At 62.3% G+C, this 21491-nt stretch overlaps 1 protein-coding gene across 1 annotated transcript; it reads right to left on the bottom strand.

Moving 5' to 3' along the window:
* Positions 1-4862: 4862 nt before the first annotated feature.
* Positions 4863-9032, bottom strand: LOC116582391 (melanoma-associated antigen 8-like). Its single transcript, XM_032329739.1, has 3 exons — positions 8870-9032; positions 6057-6120; positions 4863-5885 (listed from the first exon to the last, which is right to left on the bottom strand). Exon 3 carries the CDS (start codon positions 5862-5864, stop codon positions 4863-4865), a length of 1002 nt encoding a protein of 333 aa, XP_032185630.1. The 5' UTR covers positions 5865-5885; positions 6057-6120; positions 8870-9032.
* Positions 9033-21491: the final 12459 nt, after the last annotated feature.

Here is a 21491-nt window from a genome sequence, read left to right on the forward strand (position 1 = left end):
GGAGCGCAGCCCGGCTCCCCAGAGGGCGGGGCTGGGCACAGTGACCTCCCCCAACAGCACCCCGCGAAACAGACAAATGATAGGGTCCCTTTCCACTGGGGACCCCGACAGCCTCTACCTCAGCCGCATGCGCAGGGTCAGCATCCGCAGTGACGACCCGTACTCCTCGTCCGGAGACACCCTCCAGAGGATGGGGTGAGCATCTCTTTCCTCTGTGCTCTTCCTCTCAGAAAGCTGTAGCCGGCTCTCCGCCGGAGAAATCTATCCGACAGACCCCAGTTGACGGACGTCCCACAGTGCGTGTGACCAGGACCTCTCCTAAAGCTCACGGTCCTCCCCGACAGCAAAGTCTGGGAACTCCCAAAGCCAGGAGTCGTCCTCGGAAGACAGGACACCTCAGTGGGGGATGGGGCGTCGTGGGAGGACAAGATCCCACTCGCACGCGGATGGAGGAGCCGTGGCCCACCGAAGGCTGCTCTGGGTTTGGGCCCGGCCGCTGCTTGGCCACGCCCCTTCCCAGTCCTGTCCCCTTCCCTCCCAGCCGACGGGGCGGTCCCACGGTGTCCAGCGGGCTCACTCCCCTGGGCAGGCTACACATCAGACACGCAGCGGGCCGGCAGTTCAAAACACCCTCCCACCGGGTCTAAGGACTGTCACGGCCTGCCCAAGGGGGAGTGTCCGGGGGACCCTCTGCACACATCCTCTGTCCGGGGGCTCGGGAAATGGAGCATTGCCGTTCCCACTGTCTCCTGGCTGTCCCTTGGTCTCACACCCTGCCTCCCGCCACTTGCCCTTGCCCTGTGCTCAGCCCTAGCTCGGGCCCGCTACAGGCAGAGAGGCCCCAGGCTTGCTCGTGAAGGCGCCAGGACCGGGGACAGCGGTATTTGTCCCAGAAGACGGTCGGTCGGTGGGAGCCAGCCTGAAGGCCAGACCCCTGGCGAGGCGGCGGGGATTCAGGAAGGCATGGCTGTGCCCGGGCAACGGGGGCTTCTGAGAGGAGCAGGACCGTGCTTGAGACACCTCACACCAGCCCCTCCTGGGAACGGGTCAGGCCACCTAGAGACTGTCACGTCGTCTGGCCAACGGGTAAGGGGGCCGGTCCCTGCCCTGCCCAGCCCTGGCCACAGTTGCCGGGGACCCGGGTGACGTGTGTTACCGTCGACACGATTGAGAGAGCCTGGCACCCCTGAAATGCCTTCCTGAGGGACGCTCGTGGTGGCGCTGGGCGAGTCCGAAGTGGGACAGCAAAGCAGTCCAGGACGGTCTGGATCAAACACCATCCCACAAACTCCAAGTCCGTTCCCTCCGAGGAGGGCACGCAGTATCCCTGCTTCCATCCTGGAGTGCCCCCCGGGCTCCAGTCCTGGAACTTGGGCCGAGAGCACCCAGTTCAAGAGGACAAACAGGGTCCAGCTCACCTCAGCCTCCTCTGGGCTCCCCTGACCGTCCCCTGCTTGACCCAGGGCAGTCCAGACGGGATGACGAGGGGGTGCTCCTCCTCCCACCTCTCCTGGGGCGGCCAAACCTCTGTACAACCTGCCGCCTGGGAACCCAAACCCCCTCCTCCAGGGCTGCTTTCTAAGTCCTCATTTGAGACTGGGGGTGTCTGGGGTGAGTGGGGGAGCGTGCCGGTGGCCACGCCATCACCTGCAAGGCTCTCCTCTGCCCCAACGGCCCGACTGCAGACACCAGGGTCCCAGCAGGCTCTGGGGATGGCTGACAGGGACACACGCCCACTCTGGCTCAGCCTCAGGAAGCAAAGCCTCAGCGTCACCTGCGCAGGGCCACCTGCTTCATGAAGCAGTTGGGGTTACACAGGACATCTCCGAAAATAACACAGCGTTGTACACGGTCTCACGCAGTCACCGGGCGACGACTGTCATTCGCGGGCCCCGGGCACACGCGCCACCAGGGTGTCGAGTCAGCTCTAGCGGAAGCGCGGGCACGCTGAGCGGGATCCACGGCTGGGGCCTCCCGAGGCAGGATGAGTGTGAGAAGACTGGGGGGTGAGGGCTTGGCAGCGGGGAGACAGGAGGACGAGACCGCAGACATTGCAGACCGAGGCCAGGGTCAGGACAGGCTGGGCAGTGCACGAGGCATGGGGGCTGCGGGCCGGGCCCCAAGAGGAGGACCCTCACCCCAGTTCCCACAAGGCCCACATGCAGCTGGCTGCCCGGCTCCCAAAAGAGACTCATGACGGCCCCGCGGGCACTGACAGGGTAGCTCAGGGACCTGGCGGTGCAGGGGGCAGGAAGCATCCCTCCAGCCCGTTTCCCGAGCGGGGGCTCCTGTGGGGAAGGCCGCCCGCCCTGCGCGGAGCAGTAAGGCCCACACGTCGGGCATGACACACACCCATAAATGTCCATGGGTCTGACACCAGAGTCTGGCTGAGGACGCGGTGCGCTCTCTGTTCTGTGCTGCCATGGCAAAGAACGGATCCAGGGCCCTGGGGCACCTTCGATAGGAATGCCTGTGACAAACAGGATTCTGCCACGGGAGCCTTCCTAAGTGCGAGAGGACAGGCCACGCCGTTTCCCTCTTAGCCTGGGGATAGGAGGAGCACAAGGCGGGGCCCCGGCACTGGACATCGCTCTGATTCACTCTTGCGGACTACGTTTTCAGCCCAAAGCCGCTGTGCTACTTCACTGAGGCAAAACCCCCTCATTTCTGGGAGGGGTTCCTGAGAAAGTCCAATTTGCCTTGAAAGTCTCCGCCTTTGGATGTGCCCAAAGACCAAGGGACAGGGGCTTCAAGTGCGGGATCGCACCTAATGTTCCCGGGTTGGCACACGCACGGACGTGGCTATGGTTGTTCACGACATCTCAGCGGGGCTGATCACCCTCCTCACTCTGGAGCCCCTTTTGGCACTTCCCAGGGCCATAACCTCCAAGATCTCAGTGGGCTGACCATGTTCGCTGCCCTCGGATGCACAGTCCGAAACCTCTCTAACCCGTGATTCTCTGCTCCTGTCCTGCTATAGAAGAGGCCGGAACACGGGCACGCTGGCGTCTGAGGGTCTGCGCTGCTTGGGACAGCTGTCCGGTGCTATTGTGACCCACCACCCCATGCTCACCCTCTACAAATCTTCCGTTGCCCTGACAGATCACAGACGCGGGGTTCGAGTGGAACGTCAGAGAAGCGAAGCACCCCGAGCTCCCTGCCTGTGCACCTCCGGGAGGACAGATCGTGCCCAAATGGGTGAGGGTGGCGCAGGGGGGCCAGACCAGCTGCGTGCAAGGAACCCAAATGTCCCCAGGAACAGGAAGAGACCACCTCGATGCCTCTTTTCAGCCTCTCTCCCATGCGGACCTCTGAGCTTCAATCATTTCTTCCCACGAACACCCAGCCACTCTTCAGGACTGGGCGCGGACAACTCCGGGGAATCCCGATAATTTCTCCTGGCCGAGGAGGCAGCGAGGGCTCCCCCAGTCCGGGGGGAACAGGGCTGTCTGAGATGTGCGCATTCCCCACTGTCGTCCCCAGAACGTTCGTGGAGAAGGTAGGAATAAAGCCACTGAACCTTCACTGTGTTCAAATACCTTGTGACGGGGCCCGGCACGCTGTACCTTCAGGCCACAGACACTCGGCCTTCTCCACGGCCCAATGCAAACTGCTCCCGGCGTTTATCCATTTAAGACATCTCTCCCGCACCAAAAGCACCCGATGCCCAAAGAGGGCCACTGTCACCACCCAGCTTCCCCGTGACCGGCAGCACAGAAGCGATCATGGGGCCCCTCTAGTCACAGCCCCTCCGCCCAGGCTGGGTCAGGGGCATTTCCAGGGCCGTCCTCGCTTCGGGGGCAACACCCCCTCACTGCTTCCGCTTCATCTGCAGCTCTCAGGGCACGCCTGCCCACCTTCGTGCCACGACTGGGGCTGCTACACACAGTCCCCTATGGCTGGGACGCGTCCTGCTTCTAGCATCCTCCGCGCTCAGCCGCAGGGCCTTCCGGACGGTAGAACTCAGCCCACGTTGAGGAATCGAGGAGCCAGTGAGCCGAGCTCCCTCTGTGCTGAGCGGACGCTTCTCCTCCTTTCTTGAAGAACCAAGCCAGGGCAGGAGCCCCGTGTGTGTGCCTCTGCCATGGACACCATGACACCAGCGGGGCATCAGAGGCAAGAACCCACACGCTTATCTTCCCCGGTTCCTGACGCCCTTCCCCTTCCTATTCTGTTCTTTCGCCTTCCCAACCCACCCCGACGCCAAGCCCTGTGATTCTGGCCCAGAGCCCAAAACAGGAGGCAAGGTGTCTAGGCTGGTTTCTAGGACACGGCAAAAATCCTTTTTGCTGAAAGATATTTTATGTGTTTATTTATTCGAGAAACAGCACACAGAGAGGGAGAGGGAGAAACAGGCCCCACTGAGCAGGGAGCCCGATGTGGGGTTAGATCACAAGATCCTGAGATCCTGACCTGAGCTGAAGGCAGATGCGTAACCAACAAAGTCCCCCAGACGGCCCCGGGACATGACAAAACTCGTAACTCTTGAACTGGGTCAGGATAAACGCTGTGTTGGGGGATGTGACGCACACACTCAGTCACTGAAGCCAATGAAACCTCCTACACCAAGGAACCCACTGGAGAGCTCACCAGGGACACCGAGCTTTGAACCTGGGAGGCATCGCAGGGAACCGCCCTCCACATCCCCAAAGGAGGCTCTTTGCCCTGCATTTTCCCCCAAACCTCCCTGGCCCTGTACTGCTTCGAAATCCCAGGGCTCTCTCTTCACACACACACACACACACACACACACACTCCCCAACAGGGAAGAACCAAGAAACAGCCTCACTCGTGCCCGGAACCCCGAGGACAATCTGCCCACCCCTCCAGGGCCCGGACCGCACCACAGCCACCCCTGGGGCTCAGGCCCTCCCTTCTTCATGGCTCACAGCCTCTGCAGAGGGGGCCAGGGAGGAAATCGGCAGCCCGGGATAGACCTGCAACAAATACTCCAGAACCTGCAACCTGCTGGTTTCCGCGTGGGCCCTGGGACCCCACAGGAACTCGTAGCGGGCAGGGTCACTGCCGGGCACCTGCCGGTACTCCAGGTACCCTTCCTGCACCCAGACGTTGGTCAGGAGCTCCCGGGGCTCCCCGTAGATGATGTGCTCCTCGCCGGCATACACCCCCATGACCCCCAGCGCTTCCCACACCACCTCCTCGGGGGCACGGTCGCCCTCCAGGAGGATCACCGCCAGGAGCACCACCAGGAGGCCGGTCTTGGGCGGGCCCTGCTCACCGTTCAGCATTGCATCGCAGGTGAGGCCCAGGACGGTGACCAGGACGTAGGAGTGCTCGCTGGGGTCCACTTCTTTCACCTCCACGCCGAACACCAGCCGCATGCACTCGGACGCCTGGCCCAGCATCCCGGGGAAGGCGGCCTGCTCAGCCTCGCCGACGATCGCCAGCATCTCCGCCTGGCTGGCCGGCTCCTTGGTGAGATACTTGAGGAGCAGGAACCCCACCAGGTCAGCTGTCTTCTCTTGGAGTATGTCAGAGAGCCTGGGCTCGGCTTCTTCGGACTCCTCCCCGGTGCTGGACCCCTCCTCATCTGAGCTGCTGGAGCCCTGGTCGGGCGGGCTCCAGGCAGTGGCTGCCATGGCCGCGGGCAAGGGGCAGGCCATCTGAGGGCTCTGGGGAGGACTCGGGGTCCCCGCAGCAGACCCCTCCTCCTGGGGGCCCAGAGACAGGGCCGAGCAAGAGAGGGAAGGGACGGTGGACTGGGAGGAGGCAGAGGCGGAGGAGGGAGGTAGGGTCTCCTCCCCTCCAGCCCCGCACTGCTTTGCCTCCTCCAGGCCCTGTCCCGGTCCTGGACCGGGGTCTTCCTCCAGCTTCCACAGCTCACTCCTCTGACCCAGGGGCATGGCGATGGTGTCGGGCTGAACCTGAAGACACATGTGGGTGGCTCCTCAGGGTGCAGCCCAGCCAGCAGAGGCCCGGATGTCCCAGAGCTGACAGTGGGCTGCGTCGCCCATGGGTACCCAGGGGTGCCCTCTGGGTTGGGTCTCTGGCGCCAGGCTCAGAGCAAGTACCTCACCTTGACCACTGGCCCTCACCTGCACCGTGATCTCAGGGACTCCTGCCTCACACTGAGGGCCCAACAGCTGCTTCTCGATACCCCTAGGGGAGAAAAGGAGAAGACACCTCAGGGGACACACTTAGAGCACAGCCCCGGGGCCCAGGGCACACAGGAGGGCTGGGTTGGACTCCTGAGTCTGCCACCCATCCAGGCTGGGCCGTCCCCTCCTTGGCCTCTCAGGGGACTTCATCCCTCTGCCAGGACCTAAGCCCCACGCCCCTTGGCCCAGAGGCCAAAAGGTCCCAGCAAGACCACGCGGCCCTGAGCCTCCACGGAAGGAAAGCGAGGGGGTCACATCTGGACCGGCCTGCATTAGGTCTACAGGGCTCGTCACGGATCTCCAGGGACGGCCAAATGTGGGGGTGCCATCTATGAGGGATGGGTCTGCTTCTTTGTCTATACGTTGACCCCAGAAAGGCCTGGGAAAACTCCCGGTGTTGACTGGAGGCCACCTTCCTGATGTCAAGGCCTCATCTCATGGAGAAGCCGGAAGGAAAAGAGAGGAGAACTCAGTCTGCCCACCGATGCCCCGTCTCCCCACTGTCCCCCCATCTCCCCATGGCTAACAGAAGTGTGAGGTCAGGCCTGGGCCCTGGGGATCCTGCCTCCTCCACTGACCTGAGTACAGACCCTCAGGCACAGACCCTCCCCTCCCAGAGCCCAGGGAGTTGTGGACGAAGAGGGGCTCAGCCCGAAAGACCCAGCCCGGGTTCTCAGGGCGGTCAGGTAGAGCTGGCCAGATTTCTGGGCCATCCTCTCCGCATCCCAAGGGGGTCCTCGTTCCTGTCTCGGGGGCCCCCACATTGACTCTTGCTGTACCAGGGCCTCCTGTGTGTCTCCCAGGTGGGCTTCCTCAGATGACCCGACTCCGACCTCTCCCAGCATGGCCCTCGCCTCCCTGAGAGCTCCCAGAGGACGGTGAGGAGCCACCACGTCCATGTCCGAGGGTCCGTCCCCCACCGTCAGCTTCCAGCAAGATCCCAAAGGGCTGGCAGTGGGACCGACCCCTCTGTCCTGGGATGGGGATGCCCTCAGACTCCGGGGAGGCTAATCCTCTTTCTGGCCAGGGCCTGGTCTTCCACCCAGCCCCCAACCTGAGATAGAGGCCATGTGCCGCTCGGCCCGAGACCTCACTCCCCGAGGTCTCTCCATCTTCCAGCCCATGAGACAAGTGAGCATGCCTGCCACCTTGGGCCACCGCTGACCGATCCTCCCTGGGCTGCCAACAGGGCACGGCCGGACTCCGGGGCACTGGCTTCTTTGTTGAGAAGGGAGGACCGGGTACGGCCAGTCCTGCCCCAGGGTCCTCATCCTCTCTCCCAGAAGGACCTGAGACCCTCCTCCGCACCCCATGCTCCTCTCTCTCTCTCTCTCTCTCTCTCTCACACACACACACACACACACAAACACACGCACAAGCCCTCCACACCCCAGGCCCTGTTCATTCTCACTACATCCCACAGTCTCTCACACCCAGATGTGGACATCAGGACAGGCATGGGCTCCTCCTACACGGGGGCCTCCTCTCCGAATTGAACATGCTGGGGACCAGGATGCCTCAGTCCTCCCTCTGGTCCTCACCTTCCACCACAGCAGGCCCACGGTCCGCCCGGGAGGTCTTGAAGCCCGATGCTTCCACCCAGACCCGCGTCTCTGGGAGACTTGGTGGGAATGCAGGGCTTGCCCGATGTGATCATCTGTCCCTGGGGCTCCTGGGACCAAATGTGGTCTCTGTCCCCGATCCTGCAGTCCTCCTTGTGGTCCTCGCCTTTCCCCCCAGCCACACACGGCCATCTCCCCCCTGTCGCGTTCTTGAGGCGGTGCTCCATCCTTGCGACCACCGGTCCTCAGAGGCCCTGAGTCTGAAGTGGCCACCCATGGCGTGGGATCGCCCACCCCAGGAGACTCCCATAGCTAAACCAAGCCGCGGTCCAGCGGGCACCCTGGGGACTCCCTCAGGTCTTCTCGCCTCGAGCCCTAGCGGGTTCCGGGCCTCTCCTGTCTGCTGTCCCGGGGCCGGTGCTCCCACACCAAGGCTATCGCTCCCCTGAGCCCACTGGGTCAAGCCTGTGACCACGATGTGCAGCGACAAAGCCCAAGACTTCCCAGGGCTGACCACGGGGGCTGAGTTGGGGCGTCCAGGTCTCTCGGGCCTTCTTCCCCTTTCCAACGGGGCTCCCTGGTGCCTATGCCTTTGTGCGCTGTACTGCCCGTGGATCGACTCCTGGACACCAGCGCATCCAGCATCCGGGAGACCCAGCTGGGCAAGTGAGGTACACAAACACGCACATACGAACACAAATGAGGAGTCCGTGTCCTACACTAAGACGTCTAGGGGCTGCCTCTGGTTTGGGGTCCAGGGTCCCGCAGACCTCCCTCTGCATCCTCGCCGTGAAGCCCAGCACGGCCTGGGCTGCCCACTGCCCCTCTGAGCATCAGGGCCTTCTGCCAAGGTCCCCAGTGTCTGTGAGAGCCGGATGCGGAAGTCCGGACTCGCCACGTGCTCCCATCCCCCTCCCGGAAATTCCCTGTCTCTGGGCTAGAGTCCAGGGTCCCTCAGTCCTCCCTCTGCATCCTCGCCGAGATGCCCAGCAGCACCTGCCCCCACGTGTTTGCCCACGCGAGGGAGGCCCTCTTCCTTCTGCAGAGGTCCCCAGTCACTAGAGAAAGCCTGAGGCGCGAGTCCCACCCTAGGGCATAGGAGACCCCATCCCGCCCAGACGCCTTTCTAAACTGACCCTGGGAACCGAATGCCGTGAGGTCCCCCCTCTCCTGCCTCAGGGTTCATACCTTGAATCCCATTGGCGCCTGAGCCCTCCCCTCTGACGCCCTGAGTTCGGCTCCTTACACCAGGCGCTTTATCCCCGAGAGACCCGGATGCGGAAGTCCGGACTCGCCACGTGCTCCCATCCCCCACCACGGACCTTCCCTGACTGACTCTGAGCTGGGGTCCTGGGTCCCTCAGTCCTCCTACATCCTCACCATGAAACAAAGCACGACCTGCGCCCGCCCCTCTGCCCCACTGAGGGAGGCCCCGCTCCTTCTGCCAAGGCCCCCAGTGTCTCCGAGACCCGGACGCGCCAGTCCCCACACACTGGCCACGTGTCCCCATCCCGCCCGGGGCCTGCCCGGACTGGTCCTGGGGCCGACCTCAGTTTCGACCCCTCTGTCCTGGGCTCCCAACTCCCTCGGTCCTGCCCCCGCTCGGGCACGACCCCATCCCCCCTGAACCCCCATTCCTCCCCGGGCCGCGGCCTTCCTGACCCGGCAGCCTTGCCCTCCGACCAAGGTCCTCAGCCCCCTCGGACCCCCGAGGCACCTTTCAGCCGACGCCCCCTGTGGCCACCCTCCCCAGGGGCCCCAGGGTCGGTCCGCGGTAGGGCCCGAGGGGCTGCACCCGCTCGGGGAAGGCTGGGCCCCACCGATCTCCCTCAGGTGCCGACACCCGCTCCAGGGAGGGCCTGGGCCCGTCCTTCTGGGGACCCGTGTCCCCTGCCCTGGCCCCGGCGGGAAGGGCTCAGCCGGACGGCGCTGCCCCGGCCGGGGTCTCTCGGGGCTGCTGCCAGGGGCCCCCTGGATCCCGGGGGTCCCCCCACGACCCCCACGACCCCCACTCGGGGCACCCTCAGGGCAGGGTCTACCTGCACGCCTGGCTGCCGGGCCTGGGCTCCTTCCCTCAGCCAACCTGAATCCGGCTTCCCGCACACAGGGCCTCGCCTCTCTCAGGCCTGGAGGCGGAAGTCGGCGCTCGTCACATCCGGACCCCAGAGGAAGGGGTCCCCTAGGGCTGACAGCACCTCCGTGGCGATGGGTCCCAAGTGGGATTCGTGGGGGAGCGGAGGGTTCGTGGGCTGGGAGTGGGTGGCGGGTTCCCTGGGTGTTTCCTAACCACCTCCCTTGGACTCTAGCAGGCAGGGTTGGGGGCCCCCCGTCCCAGCCCCCCGCTGATCCTGTGCTCGTGCACCTCCCCTTCTAGACACCCCCAGCCTCCCCCCACCGTTCCCTGATATGGAGGCACAGTGTGGAGTCTGGGCACTGTCACCACCCAGCTTCCCGGGGACCAGAAGCACTGAAGTAATCACGGGGCCCCTCTGCTTACCCCGGCCACCTGGACCTGGCCGGGGGCGTTTCCAGGGCAGTGCTCCTCCCAGGACCCGCACCCCTTCTTCCTTCTTCCTTCTTCTGCTTCTTCTACACCTCTCAGGGCACCCACTACCCACCTTCCCAACAAGACTGGGGCTGCTAGACACAGTGTTCAGTGGCTGGGACAGGTCCTGCTTCTCTTAGCGTCCTCTCGGCTCACCCACAGGGCCTTCCAGAGAGCAGAGCTCAGCGCGTGTCTGGGTATCAAGGAAGCAGTGAGCAGGGCTTTGTCTGTGCAGAGAGGAAGTTTCCCCTCCTTTATGGAAGAATCAAGCCAAGGTGGGGGCACCCGTGTGTGTGCCTCTGGCATTTGTACAATGATGGCCAGTGAAGCATCGGAAACAAGAGCCCACACACTTTTCTTTCTCCAGTTCCAGACCCCTGTCCCTGCCTGCTCTCTTCTTTAACCTTTCCAACCCACCTTGAGGCCAGTGCCCTGTGATTTCGGTCCAGAGCCCAAACAAGGAGGCAAGGTGCCCAGCTTGTACAGTGTTTGTGTTATAAAGGTATATACATGGAGATTGTGTGTGCGTGTGTGTGGGTGTGTGTGCACAGGTATGAGGAGATTATCCCTTTTTTGTATTCTCGTGCTTTAACTAGCTCACTTGTACATACACTCTCCCACTGTTGTCCTTCAGCAGCAGTCACTTCTCTTGTGACAGACCAAACGCTGGGGGTGATGTGGAGCAGCAGATATTCTCATCCTTACTTACTGGGATGAAAATTGATCGACTAGGTTTAAGACACTGATGTTGTTTCTTACACATATAGACGTATTCTGTGGTATCATCCAGCAGCCATATGAGTATTTCCCCAAAGAAGCTGAAAACTATGTCCACACAAGAACCTACGCATCAATGTTTATAACTGCCTTTCTCACAATTTCCTAAATACAGATGCAACGAAGATGTCTTTTAGTAGGTTGATGGATACACTCTAGGACATCCAGATGATGGAATATTAGGGGCGACTCAAAAGAAATGAGTTATCAAGCCGTGAAAAGATATGGAGAAAACTGAGATGCCTATTGCCAAGTGAAATGGTCGATGTGGAAAGGCTCCATTTTGTATGTTTCCAACTCAATGACATTCTATAGAGGGACATTTATGGAGACAGGAAAGCGATCGCTGGTTGCCTGGGGCTGTGTGGGGAGGAATGAATCGGCAGAGTCGTGAATGTGCTCTGTATGGTACTGTCCTGATGGGTACATGTCATCCCACTTCAGTGCAAACCCACGGAAAACGAAAACCAGATGTGAACATTAGTGGTACTTTGGCTATGGGGATACTTTGGTACTTTGGATGGTGGGCTTTGGATGACTATGATGAGTCATGGACCTTCCTCAGGGATGACCACTCTTTTACTCTGGTGGGGGATGTTGATATTATGGGAGTCTCCGTAGGTGTGCGGCAGTGGATCAGTGGGAAATCTGTGTACTTTCCTCTCTGTCTCTGTGCACCTAAATGTGTTCTGCAAAATGTAAACTCCTTTATTTTTTTTCTAATTTTTTAAAAAGATCTTATTTATTTATTTGATAGACAGAGGGAGAGAGACCACAAGTAGGCAGAGAGGCAGGCAGAGAGAGGAGGGAAGCGGGCACCCTGCTCAGCAGAGAGCCCGAGGCGGGGCTGGATCCCAGGACCCTGAGATCCTGACCTACGCTGAAGGCAGAGGCTTAACCCACTGAGCCACACAGGCGCCCCACAAAATGTAAGTCCTTTAAAAGACATACAATGTGAACAGCAATACCTGAACAAGAGAATCGGAGAAAGCTTTAAGGTGACACTTTGGAGTGCTGTCGGGCCCGGGACGTGGGGAGTAGCAGGGGCGTCAGGAGGGAAGATAGACTGCATGGACGCCGATGAAAGCATGGGTCGTGGCAACGATTTTCAACTTCTGCCCCTGCTTCCTTCACAGATCTGATGCAGGACCGCAGAGGATAAGTGCCAGGAGCTCTGGGCAAGTATCAGGACAGCAGAGAACACGGCATTGACAGAGGCAGATGCGTCTGGATTCTGGGCTTCAGCTTTCTAAAATCAGCTTGGGAGGTGAGGACAGCCTTTTCAAAAAAGTGTTGGAAGAGGATATCAAGACTAGACCAAAAACAGACGTGAGTATCAAAACAAATGACATATAGGATGAGAAGTTAGTCTTTCATAAAAGACGTATACACACAGTCTACACATATATACATACATACCTATAAAAATGCATCTATAGCAAGAACATAGGTGCATACATGTCCGTCGATGTCCATACATATGTGATATATACATGCATGTGGACCTAAACACATACAACGTACACCCAGCCTATATACACATATGTAGTACACACACCGGGTAGAGGCGGACAGTGTATTTCTTAGGATGAACGAGCACGACAAAGGAAAACTCACTGCAGCGGACCCCGCAACAGTGGATAACCCTAAAAACCCTGGGACCGAACCCCAAACCTCTGCAGCTGCTCAGCCTCGTCAGTAGATTCAATGTTTTTATAAAATCTTCAGACTGTTCCTGAAGTCTGGCGGCTGGCGAAGGGACCGCTTGGAAGGAGCGCTTCTCCTCCGACCCTGCCCCACGGTCACGGGCACTGCGGGTCCACATCAGGCATCTGTCCCGTGACTGCGTGTGTCCCACAAGGGTAGAGGAGGGCCTCCTGGGTGAGGGCCGAGGGGTCCCATGTCCCAGCGCACTGTGTCTCTGCCCGCAGCCCTGAGACACCCCGGGCCCCGGGAGCAGGTGCGGCACAAGCCCCGCAAACCATCCCGCTGGGGCTCAGGTCTGTGGTCAGCGGCGGCCCAGTGTGGCCAGAGGGCAGGCGAGGCGCCCAGGGAGGACCGAGGGACCCTCCTCCCCGCTCCCCTGCTCCCGCCTTGCCCACCCGGGACCCATCGCCGCGGAGGTGCTGTCAGCCCTAGGGGACCCCTTCCTCTGGGGTCCGGATGTGACGAGCGCTGACTTCCGCCTCCAGGCCTGAGAGAGGCGAGGCCCTGTGTGCGGGAAGCCGGATTCAGGTTGGCTGAGGGAAGGAGCCCAGGCCCGGCAGCCAGGCGTGCAGGTAGACCCTGCCCTGAGGGTGCCCCGAGTGGGGGTCGTGGGGGGACCCCCGGGATCCAGGGAGCCCCTGGCAGCAGCCCCGAGAGACCCCGGCCGGGGCAGCGCCGTCCGGCTGAGCCCTTCCCGCCGGGGACAGGGCAGGGGACACGGGTCCCCAGAAGGACGGGCCCAGGCCCTCCCTGGAGCGGGTGACGGCACCTGAGGGAGATCGGTGGGGCCCAGCCTTCCCCGAGCGGGTGCAGCCCCTCGGTCCCTGCCGCGGACCGACCCCGGGGCCCCTGGGGAGGGTGGCCACAGGGGGCGTCGGCTGAAAGGTGCCTCGGGGGTCCGAGGGGGCTGAGGACCTTGGTCGGAGGGCAAGGCTGCCGGGTCAGGAAGGCCGCGGCCCGGGGAGGACCTGGGGGTTCAGGGGGGATGGGGTCGAGCCCGAGCGGGGGCAGGACCGAGGGAGTTGGGAGCCCAGGACAGAGGGGTCGAAACTGAGGTCGGCCCAGGACCAGTCCGGGCAGGCCCCGGGCAGGAGAGGGACACGTGGCCAGTGTGTCGGGACTGGCGCGTCCGGGTCTCGGAGACACTGGCGGCCTTGGCAGAAGGAGCGGGGCCTCCCTCAGTGGGGCAGAGGGGCGGGCGCAGGTCGTGCTTTGTTTCATGGTGAGGATGTAGGAGGACTGAGGGACCCAGAACCCCAGCTCAGAGTCAGTCAGGGAAGGTCTGTGGAGGGGGTTGGGAGCACGTGGCGAGTCCGGACTTCCGCATCCGGGTCTCTCGGGGATAAAGCGCCTGGTGTAAGGAGCCGAACTCAGGGCGTCAGAGGGGAGGGCTCAGGCGCCAATGGGATTCAAGGTATGAACCCTGAGGCAGGAGAGGGGGGATCTCACAGAATTGGGTCCGCAGGGTCAGTTTAGAAAGGCATCTGGCAGGATGGGGTCTCCTATGCCCTAGGCTGGGATAGGTGCATCCGGGTTTCTCTAGTGACTGGGGACCTTGGCAGAAGGAACAGGGCCTCGCTCGGCGGGCAGAGGGGCAGGCGCCGGTAGTGCGGGGCTTCACGGTGAGGATGCAGAGGGAGGACAGAGGGAGCCTAGACCGCAGCCCATAGTCAGTCAGGGAAGGTCCGTGGTGGGGGATGGGAGCCCGAGGCGAATCCGGACTTCCGCATCCGGGTCTCTCGGGGATAAAGCGCCTGGTGTAAGGAGCCCATCTCAGGTCGTCAGCACGAGGCCTCAGGCACGAATGGGATTCAAGGCATGAACCCTGAAGGAGGCCAGGGGGGACCTCTCTGAAGTCGGTTCCCAAGGCCAGTCCGGGAGTCCCCCGGTAGGGATGGGGACACGTGTTCGCGTGACCGCACTGGCGCATCCTGGTCTACAGAGACACTGGGAGCCTTGGTGGAAGGAGCGGGGCCTCCTTCAGTTGGGCAGAGGGGCGGGCACAGGCCCTGCTGGGCTTCATGGTGAGGGTGCAGGAGGAGGACAGGGGGATCCAGGACCCCAGCCCAGAGTCAGGCAGGGAAGGTCCGTGGTGGGGGATGGGAGCACGTGGCGAGTCCGGACTTCCGCATCCGGGTCTCTCGGGGATAAAGCGCCTGGTGTAAGGAGCCGAACTCAGGGCGTCAGAGGGGAGGGCTCAGGCGCCAATGGGATTTACGGTATGAACCCTGAGGCAGGAGAGGGGGGACCTCACGGCATTCGGTTCCCAGGGTCAGTTTAGAAAGGCGTCTGGGCGGGATGGGGTCTCCTATGCCCTAGGGTGGGACTCGCGCCTCAGGCATTCTCTAGTGACGTGGGACCTTGGCAGAAGGAAAAGGGCCTCCCTCGGGTGGGCAGAGGGGAGGGCACAGGTCCTGCTGGGCTTCACCGTGAGCAACCCAGAGTCAGGCAGGGAAGGTCCGTGGAGGGAGATGGGAGCACGTGGCGAGTCCAGACTTCCGCATCCGGGTCTCTGAGTGACGAAGGGCCTGGTGTAAGGAGTCGATCTCAGGTCGTCAGCGGGAGGGCTCAGGCGTGAATGTGATTCAAGGTATGAATCCTGAAGGTGGCCAGAGGGGACCTCTCCCACGTCGGCTCCCAAGGCCATTCCGGGACATCCCCCCGGGGGGGATGGGACAAGTGATCCGGTGGCCGGACTGGGGCCTCGGGGCCTCCGGAGAGACTCGGAGCCTTGGTGGAAGGAGCAGGGCCTCCCTCAGGCGGGCAGAGGGGCGGGCGCAGGTCATACTGGGCTTCGTGGTGAGGGTGCAGAGGGAGGACTGAGGGACCCAGGACCCAGCTCAGAGTCAGGCAGGGAAGGTCCGTGGTGGGGGATGGGAGCCCGTGGCGAGTCCGGACTTCCGCATCCGGGTCTCTCAGGGATAAAGCGCCTGGTGTAAGGAGCCCATCTCAGGTCGTCAGCAGGAGGCCTCAGGCACGAATGGGATTCAAGGCATGAACCCTGAAGGAGGCCAGGGGGGACCTCTCTGAAGTCGGTTCCCAAGGCCAGTCCGGGAGTCCCTCGGTAGGGATGGGGACACGTGTCCGTGTGACCGCACTGGTGCATCCTGGTCTTCAGAGACACTGGGAGCCTTGGTGGAAGGCGCGGGGCCTCCTTCAGTTGGGCAGAGGGGCGGGCACAGGCCCTGCTGGGCTTCATGGTGAGGGTGCAGGAGGTGGACTGGGGGTTGCAGGACCCCAGCCCAGAGTCAGGCAGGGAAGGTCCGTGGTGGGGGATGGGAGCCCGTGGCGAGTCCGGACTTCCGCATCCGGGTCTCTCAGGGATAAAGCTCCTGGTGTAAGGAGCCCATCTCAGGTCGTCAAAGGGGAGATCTCAGGGTCGATTGCGAGCCACGGTATGAACCGTGAGGCAGGACAGGGGGGACCTCAGAGCATTTGGGCCCCAGGGTCAGTTTAGAAAGGCATCTGGCAGGATGGGGTCTCCTATGCCCTAGGGTGGGATTCGCGCCTCAGGCTTTCTCTAGTGACTGGGGACCTTGGCAGAAGGAAAAGGGCCTCCCTCGGGTGGGCAGGGGGGAGGGCGCAGGTCCTGCTGGGCTTCACGGTGAGCATGCAGAGGGAGGACTGAGGGACGGTGGCCCCAACCCAGGGTCAGGCAGGGAAGGTCGGTGGAGGGAGATGGGAGCACGTGGCGAGTCCGGACTTCCGCATCCGGGTCTCTCAGGGATAAAGCTCCTGGTGTAAGGAGCCCATCTCAGGTCGTCAAAGGGGAGATCTCAGGGTCGATTGCGAGCCACGGTATGAACCGTGAGGCAGGACAGGGGGGACCTCAGAGCATTTGGGCCCCAGGGTCAGTTTAGAAAGGCATCTGGCAGGATGGGGTCTCCTATGCCCTAGGGTGGGATTCGCGCCTCAGGCTTTCTCTAGTGACTGGGGACCTTGGCAGAAGGAAAAGGGCCTCCCTCGGGTGGGCAGGGGGGAGGGCGCAGGTCCTGCTGGGCTTCACGGTGAGCATGCAGAGGGAGGACTGAGGGACGGTGGCCCCAACCCAGGGTCAGGCAGGGAAGGTCGGTGGAGGGAGATGGGAGCACGTGGCGAGTCCGGACTTCCGCATCCGGGTCTCTCAGGGATAAAGCTCCTGGTGTAAGGAGCCCATCTCAGGTCGTCAAAGGGGAGATCTCAGGGTCGATTGCGAGCCACGGTATGAACCGTGAGGCAGGACAGGGGGGACCTCAGAGCATTTGGGCCCCAGGGTCAGTTTAGAAAGGCATCTGGCAGGATGGGGTCTCCTATGCCCTAGGGTGGGATTCGCGCCTCAGGCTTTCTCTAGTGACTGGGGACCTTGGCAGAAGGAAAAGGGCCTCCCTCGGGTGGGCAGGGGGGAGGGCGCAGGTCCTGCTGGGCTTCACGGTGAGCATGCAGAGGGAGGACTGAGGGACGGTGGCCCCAACCCAGGGTCAGGCAGGGAAGGTCGGTGGAGGGAGATGGGAGCACGTGGCGAGTCCAGACTTCCGCATCCGGGCCTCTGAGTGACGAAGAGCCTGGTGTAAGGAGCCGACCTCAGGTCCTCAGAGGGGAGGGCTCCGGCACGAATGGGATTCAAGGTATGAACCCTGAGGGAGGCCAGAAGGGACCTCTCCGACGTCGGTTCCCAAGGCCATTCCGGGAAGTCCCCCCGGGAGGGATGGGACAAGTGGTCCGGTGGACTGACTGGGGCCTCGGGGCCTCCGGAGAGACTCGGAGCCTTGGTGGAAGGAGCAGGGCCTCCCTCAGGCGCCAGAGGGGCGGGCGCAGGTCAGGCGGGCGCAGGTCATACTGGGCTTCGTGGTGAGGGTGCAGAGGGAGGACTGAGGGACCCAGGACCCAGCTCAGAGTCAGGCAGGGAAGGTCCGTGGTGGGGGATGGGAGCCCGTGGCGAGTCCGGACTTCCGCATCCGGGTCTCTCGGGGATAAAGCGCCTGGTGTAAGGAGCCGAACTCAGGGCGTCAGAGGGGAGGGCTCAGGCGCCAATGGGATTCAAGGTATGAACCCTGAGGCAGGAGAGGGGGGACCTCACAGAATTGGGTCCGCAGGGTCAGTTTAGAAAGGCATCTGGCAGGATGGGGTCTCCTATGCCCTAGGCTGGGATAGGTGCATCCGGGTTTCTCTAGTGACTGGGGACCTTGGCAGAAGGAACAGGACCTCACTCGGCGGGGGGAGGGGACGGCATAGGTCCGACTGGGCTTCACGTTGAGCATGCAGAGGGAGGACTGAGGGACCCAGGACCCCAGCCCAGAGTCAGTCAGGGAAGGTCCGTGGTGGGGGATGGGAGCCCGTGGAGAGTCCGGACTTCCGCATCCGGGTCTCTCGGGGATAAAGCGCCTGGTGTAAGGAGCCCACCTCAGGGCGTCAGAGGGAGGGCTCAGGCGCGAATGTGTTTCAAGGTATGAACCCTGAGGCAGGACAGGGGGGACCTCACAGCATTCGTGCCCCAGGGTCAGTTTAGAAAGGCGTCTGGGCGGGATGGGGTCTCCTATCTTCTAGGGCGGGACCCGCCTATCCCGGTTTCTCTAGTGACTGGGGACCTTGGCAGAAGGAAAAGGGCCTCCCTCGGGTGGGCAGAGGGGAGGGCGCAGGTCATGCTGGGCTTCATGCTGGGCTTCACGTTGGACTCTGGACCCCAGCCCAGAGTCGGTCCGGGAAGGTCCGAGAAGGGGGATGGGAAGACATGGCGAATCGGGAATTCTGCCTCCGGGTCTCTGAGAGACTGAGGGCCTGATGGACAGAGCAAGGCCACCCTCAGGTGGGCAGAGGGCTTGGTCCCGGCGAGTCTGGGAGGAAAGAGCAGGCATGAAACATGAGGGATGACAGAGGAGACTCTGGCAGAAGCCCCCCTCGGATGGCAGTCTAGGGCGGCCCCCCTGGGCGGGGCGGGGACTCAAGCCCAGTGCCGTCGGATTCCCCCATCCTGGTCTCTGGAAAGATTGGGGGCCTTGGTGGAAGGAGAAGGGCCTCGGTCAGGTGGGCAGAGAGGGCCCAGGCAGTAACCCGAGTCAAGGTATGCAGTCTGAGGAGGACAGAGGACGCCTCACAGGGCCTGGGCCATAGTGTCAGTCCAGGAGGACCGCTGGACGGCATGGGACTGCATAGCGAGACCAGACGTCAGATCCCGGGTCTCAGAGGGTCAGGAGGCCTAGTGTAAGGAACAGGGATTCAGTTCAGCAGGGGGAGGGCCGGGTTCTGTCAGGATTCAAGGTGAGCACTCGAGAGAGGACCGAGGGTCCCCAGACCCAGTAGGGAATCAGTCCTGGGAGGCCCCTAAGCAGGAGAAGGTAAGTGGCATGTCCAGAATTCCACATCCGGGTCTCAGAGAGGCTTGGGGTTGGGGTGAGAGGCACAGCCTGAGGTCAGCAGCAGGGAAGGCTCAGACCCTGCTGGAGTCACGGTGAGGACCCTCAGGGAGAAGTGAGGGGACCCTGGACCCCAGAACAGAGTCATTCAGGGAGGCCCTTGAGCCAGCTGTCTGCCCGAGTCGCACCCCCACATTTGGCCATGGATCTCAGGGATGTGCGGGGAGGTCAGAGAGGAAAGGACTGCGGACAGCGGAGGGCATGGCCCCAGGTCCTGCTGGAGTCCTGAAGGGAGGCAGGCTGAGAGTTGAGGTCCTTAGAGCCTAAAACAGAAGGTGATTTTGTTGCCCTTGGGCCTTCTTAGATGTCCCCCAAAGTGGGGGGAATAGCTAAAGTGTTCCCTGACTTTTAAAGTGTTTCACCCGGGTTCTGGGGGATGGGAGATCCTTGGTCTGAAGAGTGTGGCCTCAGATCAGCAGGGTGGGGAGCCCCAAGACCCCGAGGGAGGACTGAGCAGACCCCTACCCAGACATAGGGGTTCCAAATGAATGGGTGCCCGGAGGGTCAGTCCTGCGAGGCCAGGCGGGGTGTCCAGAAAAATGAAGATCCTGGTTCCCCCTCTGGGTCTCAGTGGGATGGGGAACTGGGCCTGCAAGGTGCCTCCTGAGGTTAGGAGAAGGGATACTTCCAGGTCCTGCTGAAAGGAAACATGAGCACTTTCAGGACAGAGAGTGGACTCCCGCCCCAGGACAGAGGGGCCAGCCCCCAATCTCAGCTCTCTATGAATGGGGTGCGGTACACGGGGTGGGCGTGGAGTGCTGCCTCCTCACTCTCCTCTGGGAGCTCAAAGGGAGGCGAGGGCCATGCTGGGAGAGGTCAGAGTCGGGTCATCTGAGGAAGCCCACCTGGAAGACACACAGAAGGCCCTGGTCCTGGCAAGAGTCAATGTGGGGGCCCCCGAGGCAGGAGCGAGGGCTCCCAATCCACCCCTTGGGATGAGGAGGGGATGGCCCAGAAATCTGGCCAGCTCTACCTGACCGCCCTGAGAACCCGGGCTGGGTCTGTCGGGCTGAGCCCCTCTTTGTCCCCAGATCCCTGGGCTCTGGGAGGGGAGGGTCTGTGCCTCAGGGTCTGTACTCAGGTCAGTGGAGGAGGCAGGGGTGGAGGTGAGATACGAGGAGCTGCCTCCACAGCAGGATCCCCAGGGCCCAGGCCTGCCCTCACACTTCTGGCAGCCATGGGGAGACGGGGGGACAGTGGGGAGACGGGGCATCGGTGGGCAGACTGATTTCTCCTTGCTTTTCCTTTTGGCTTCTCCGTGAGATGAGACCTTGACACCAGGAGGGTGACCTCTAGTGAACACCGGGAGTTTTTCCAGCCTTCCTGGGGTCAAGATATAGGCAAAGAAGCAGACCCATCCCACATAGATGGCACCCCCACATGTGGCCGTCCCTGGAGATCCGTGACGAGCCCTGTAGACCTAATGCAGGCCGGTCCAGATGTGACCCCCTCGCTTTCCTTCCGTGGAGGCTCAGGGCCGCGTGGTCTTGCTGGGACCCTTTGGCCTCTGGGCCAAGGGGTGTGGGGCTTAGGTCCTGGCAGGGGGAAGAAGTCCCCTGAGAGGCCAAGGAGGGGACCGCCCAGCCTGGACGGGTGGCAGACTCAGGAGTCCAACCCAGCCCTCCTGTGTGCCCTGGGCCCCGGGGCTGTGCTTTAAGTGTGTCCCCTGAGGTGCCTCCTCCTTTTCTCCTCCAGGGGCTTCTAGGACGGGGCGTGGAGGTCTGGGTCTGAGGCAGGATTCCGTGAGGTCACAGCGCAGGTGAGTGCCAGTGGTCAAGGTGTGGTACTTGCTCCGAACCTGGAGCCAGGGCCTTGCCCGTCCCACACCTGAGGGGACCCTGGATACCCACAGCCCTTTGTCAGCTCTGGGATGTCCGGCCTCTGCTGGCTGGGCTGAACCCCATGAGCCGACCACATGTGTCTTCATGTCCTGAGGGCTGGGCTCTGCAGGGCGGATCCTCTGGCTGAGAAGAGAAGGAGGCAGCCCTAGTGGAATCAGTCGGTGCTCCTTGAGGACGCTGAGGGGGTCCCCGCCCAGGCCGAGTGCGCCCCACTGTCTCGACCTGCGCGGCCTCAGAGAGCACAGGCAGGAGAGGCTGCACGTGGAGCACCCCTCGTCCTGCTCGGGGCGGAGAGATTCTGTTCAGGGTGCTGACTTTGGGGCCACAGAGGGAGCCCTACCTGGTCAGCAGAGAAGGGAGTTCAAAGAATGGCCAGGACTCAAAAGGAGCCTCTGGGAGGCTGGAGGGTATGAAGGTTACCCCCCATGAAAAGAGAAGGGGCCTTAGAGAGTGCGGCTTCCCTGTTCTCAGCAGGGCGCTCTGCCAGGGAGCACGTAGCAGGGACAGCTGGATGTGGCACGGCCCCCCCTGTGTCCCACGGTTGGGGCTGG

Source organism: Mustela erminea, chromosome X (assembly GCF_009829155.1).
Source record: "Mustela erminea isolate mMusErm1 chromosome X, mMusErm1.Pri, whole genome shotgun sequence".
NCBI lineage: Eukaryota > Metazoa > Chordata > Mammalia > Carnivora > Mustelidae > Mustela > Mustela erminea.

What these genes read in the sequence shown, in the direction of transcription:
- LOC116582391 (XM_032329739.1), bottom strand. Translation starts at nt 5,864, where the DNA reads ATGCCCCTGGGTCAGAGGAGTGAGCTGTGGAAGCTGGAGGAAGACCCC.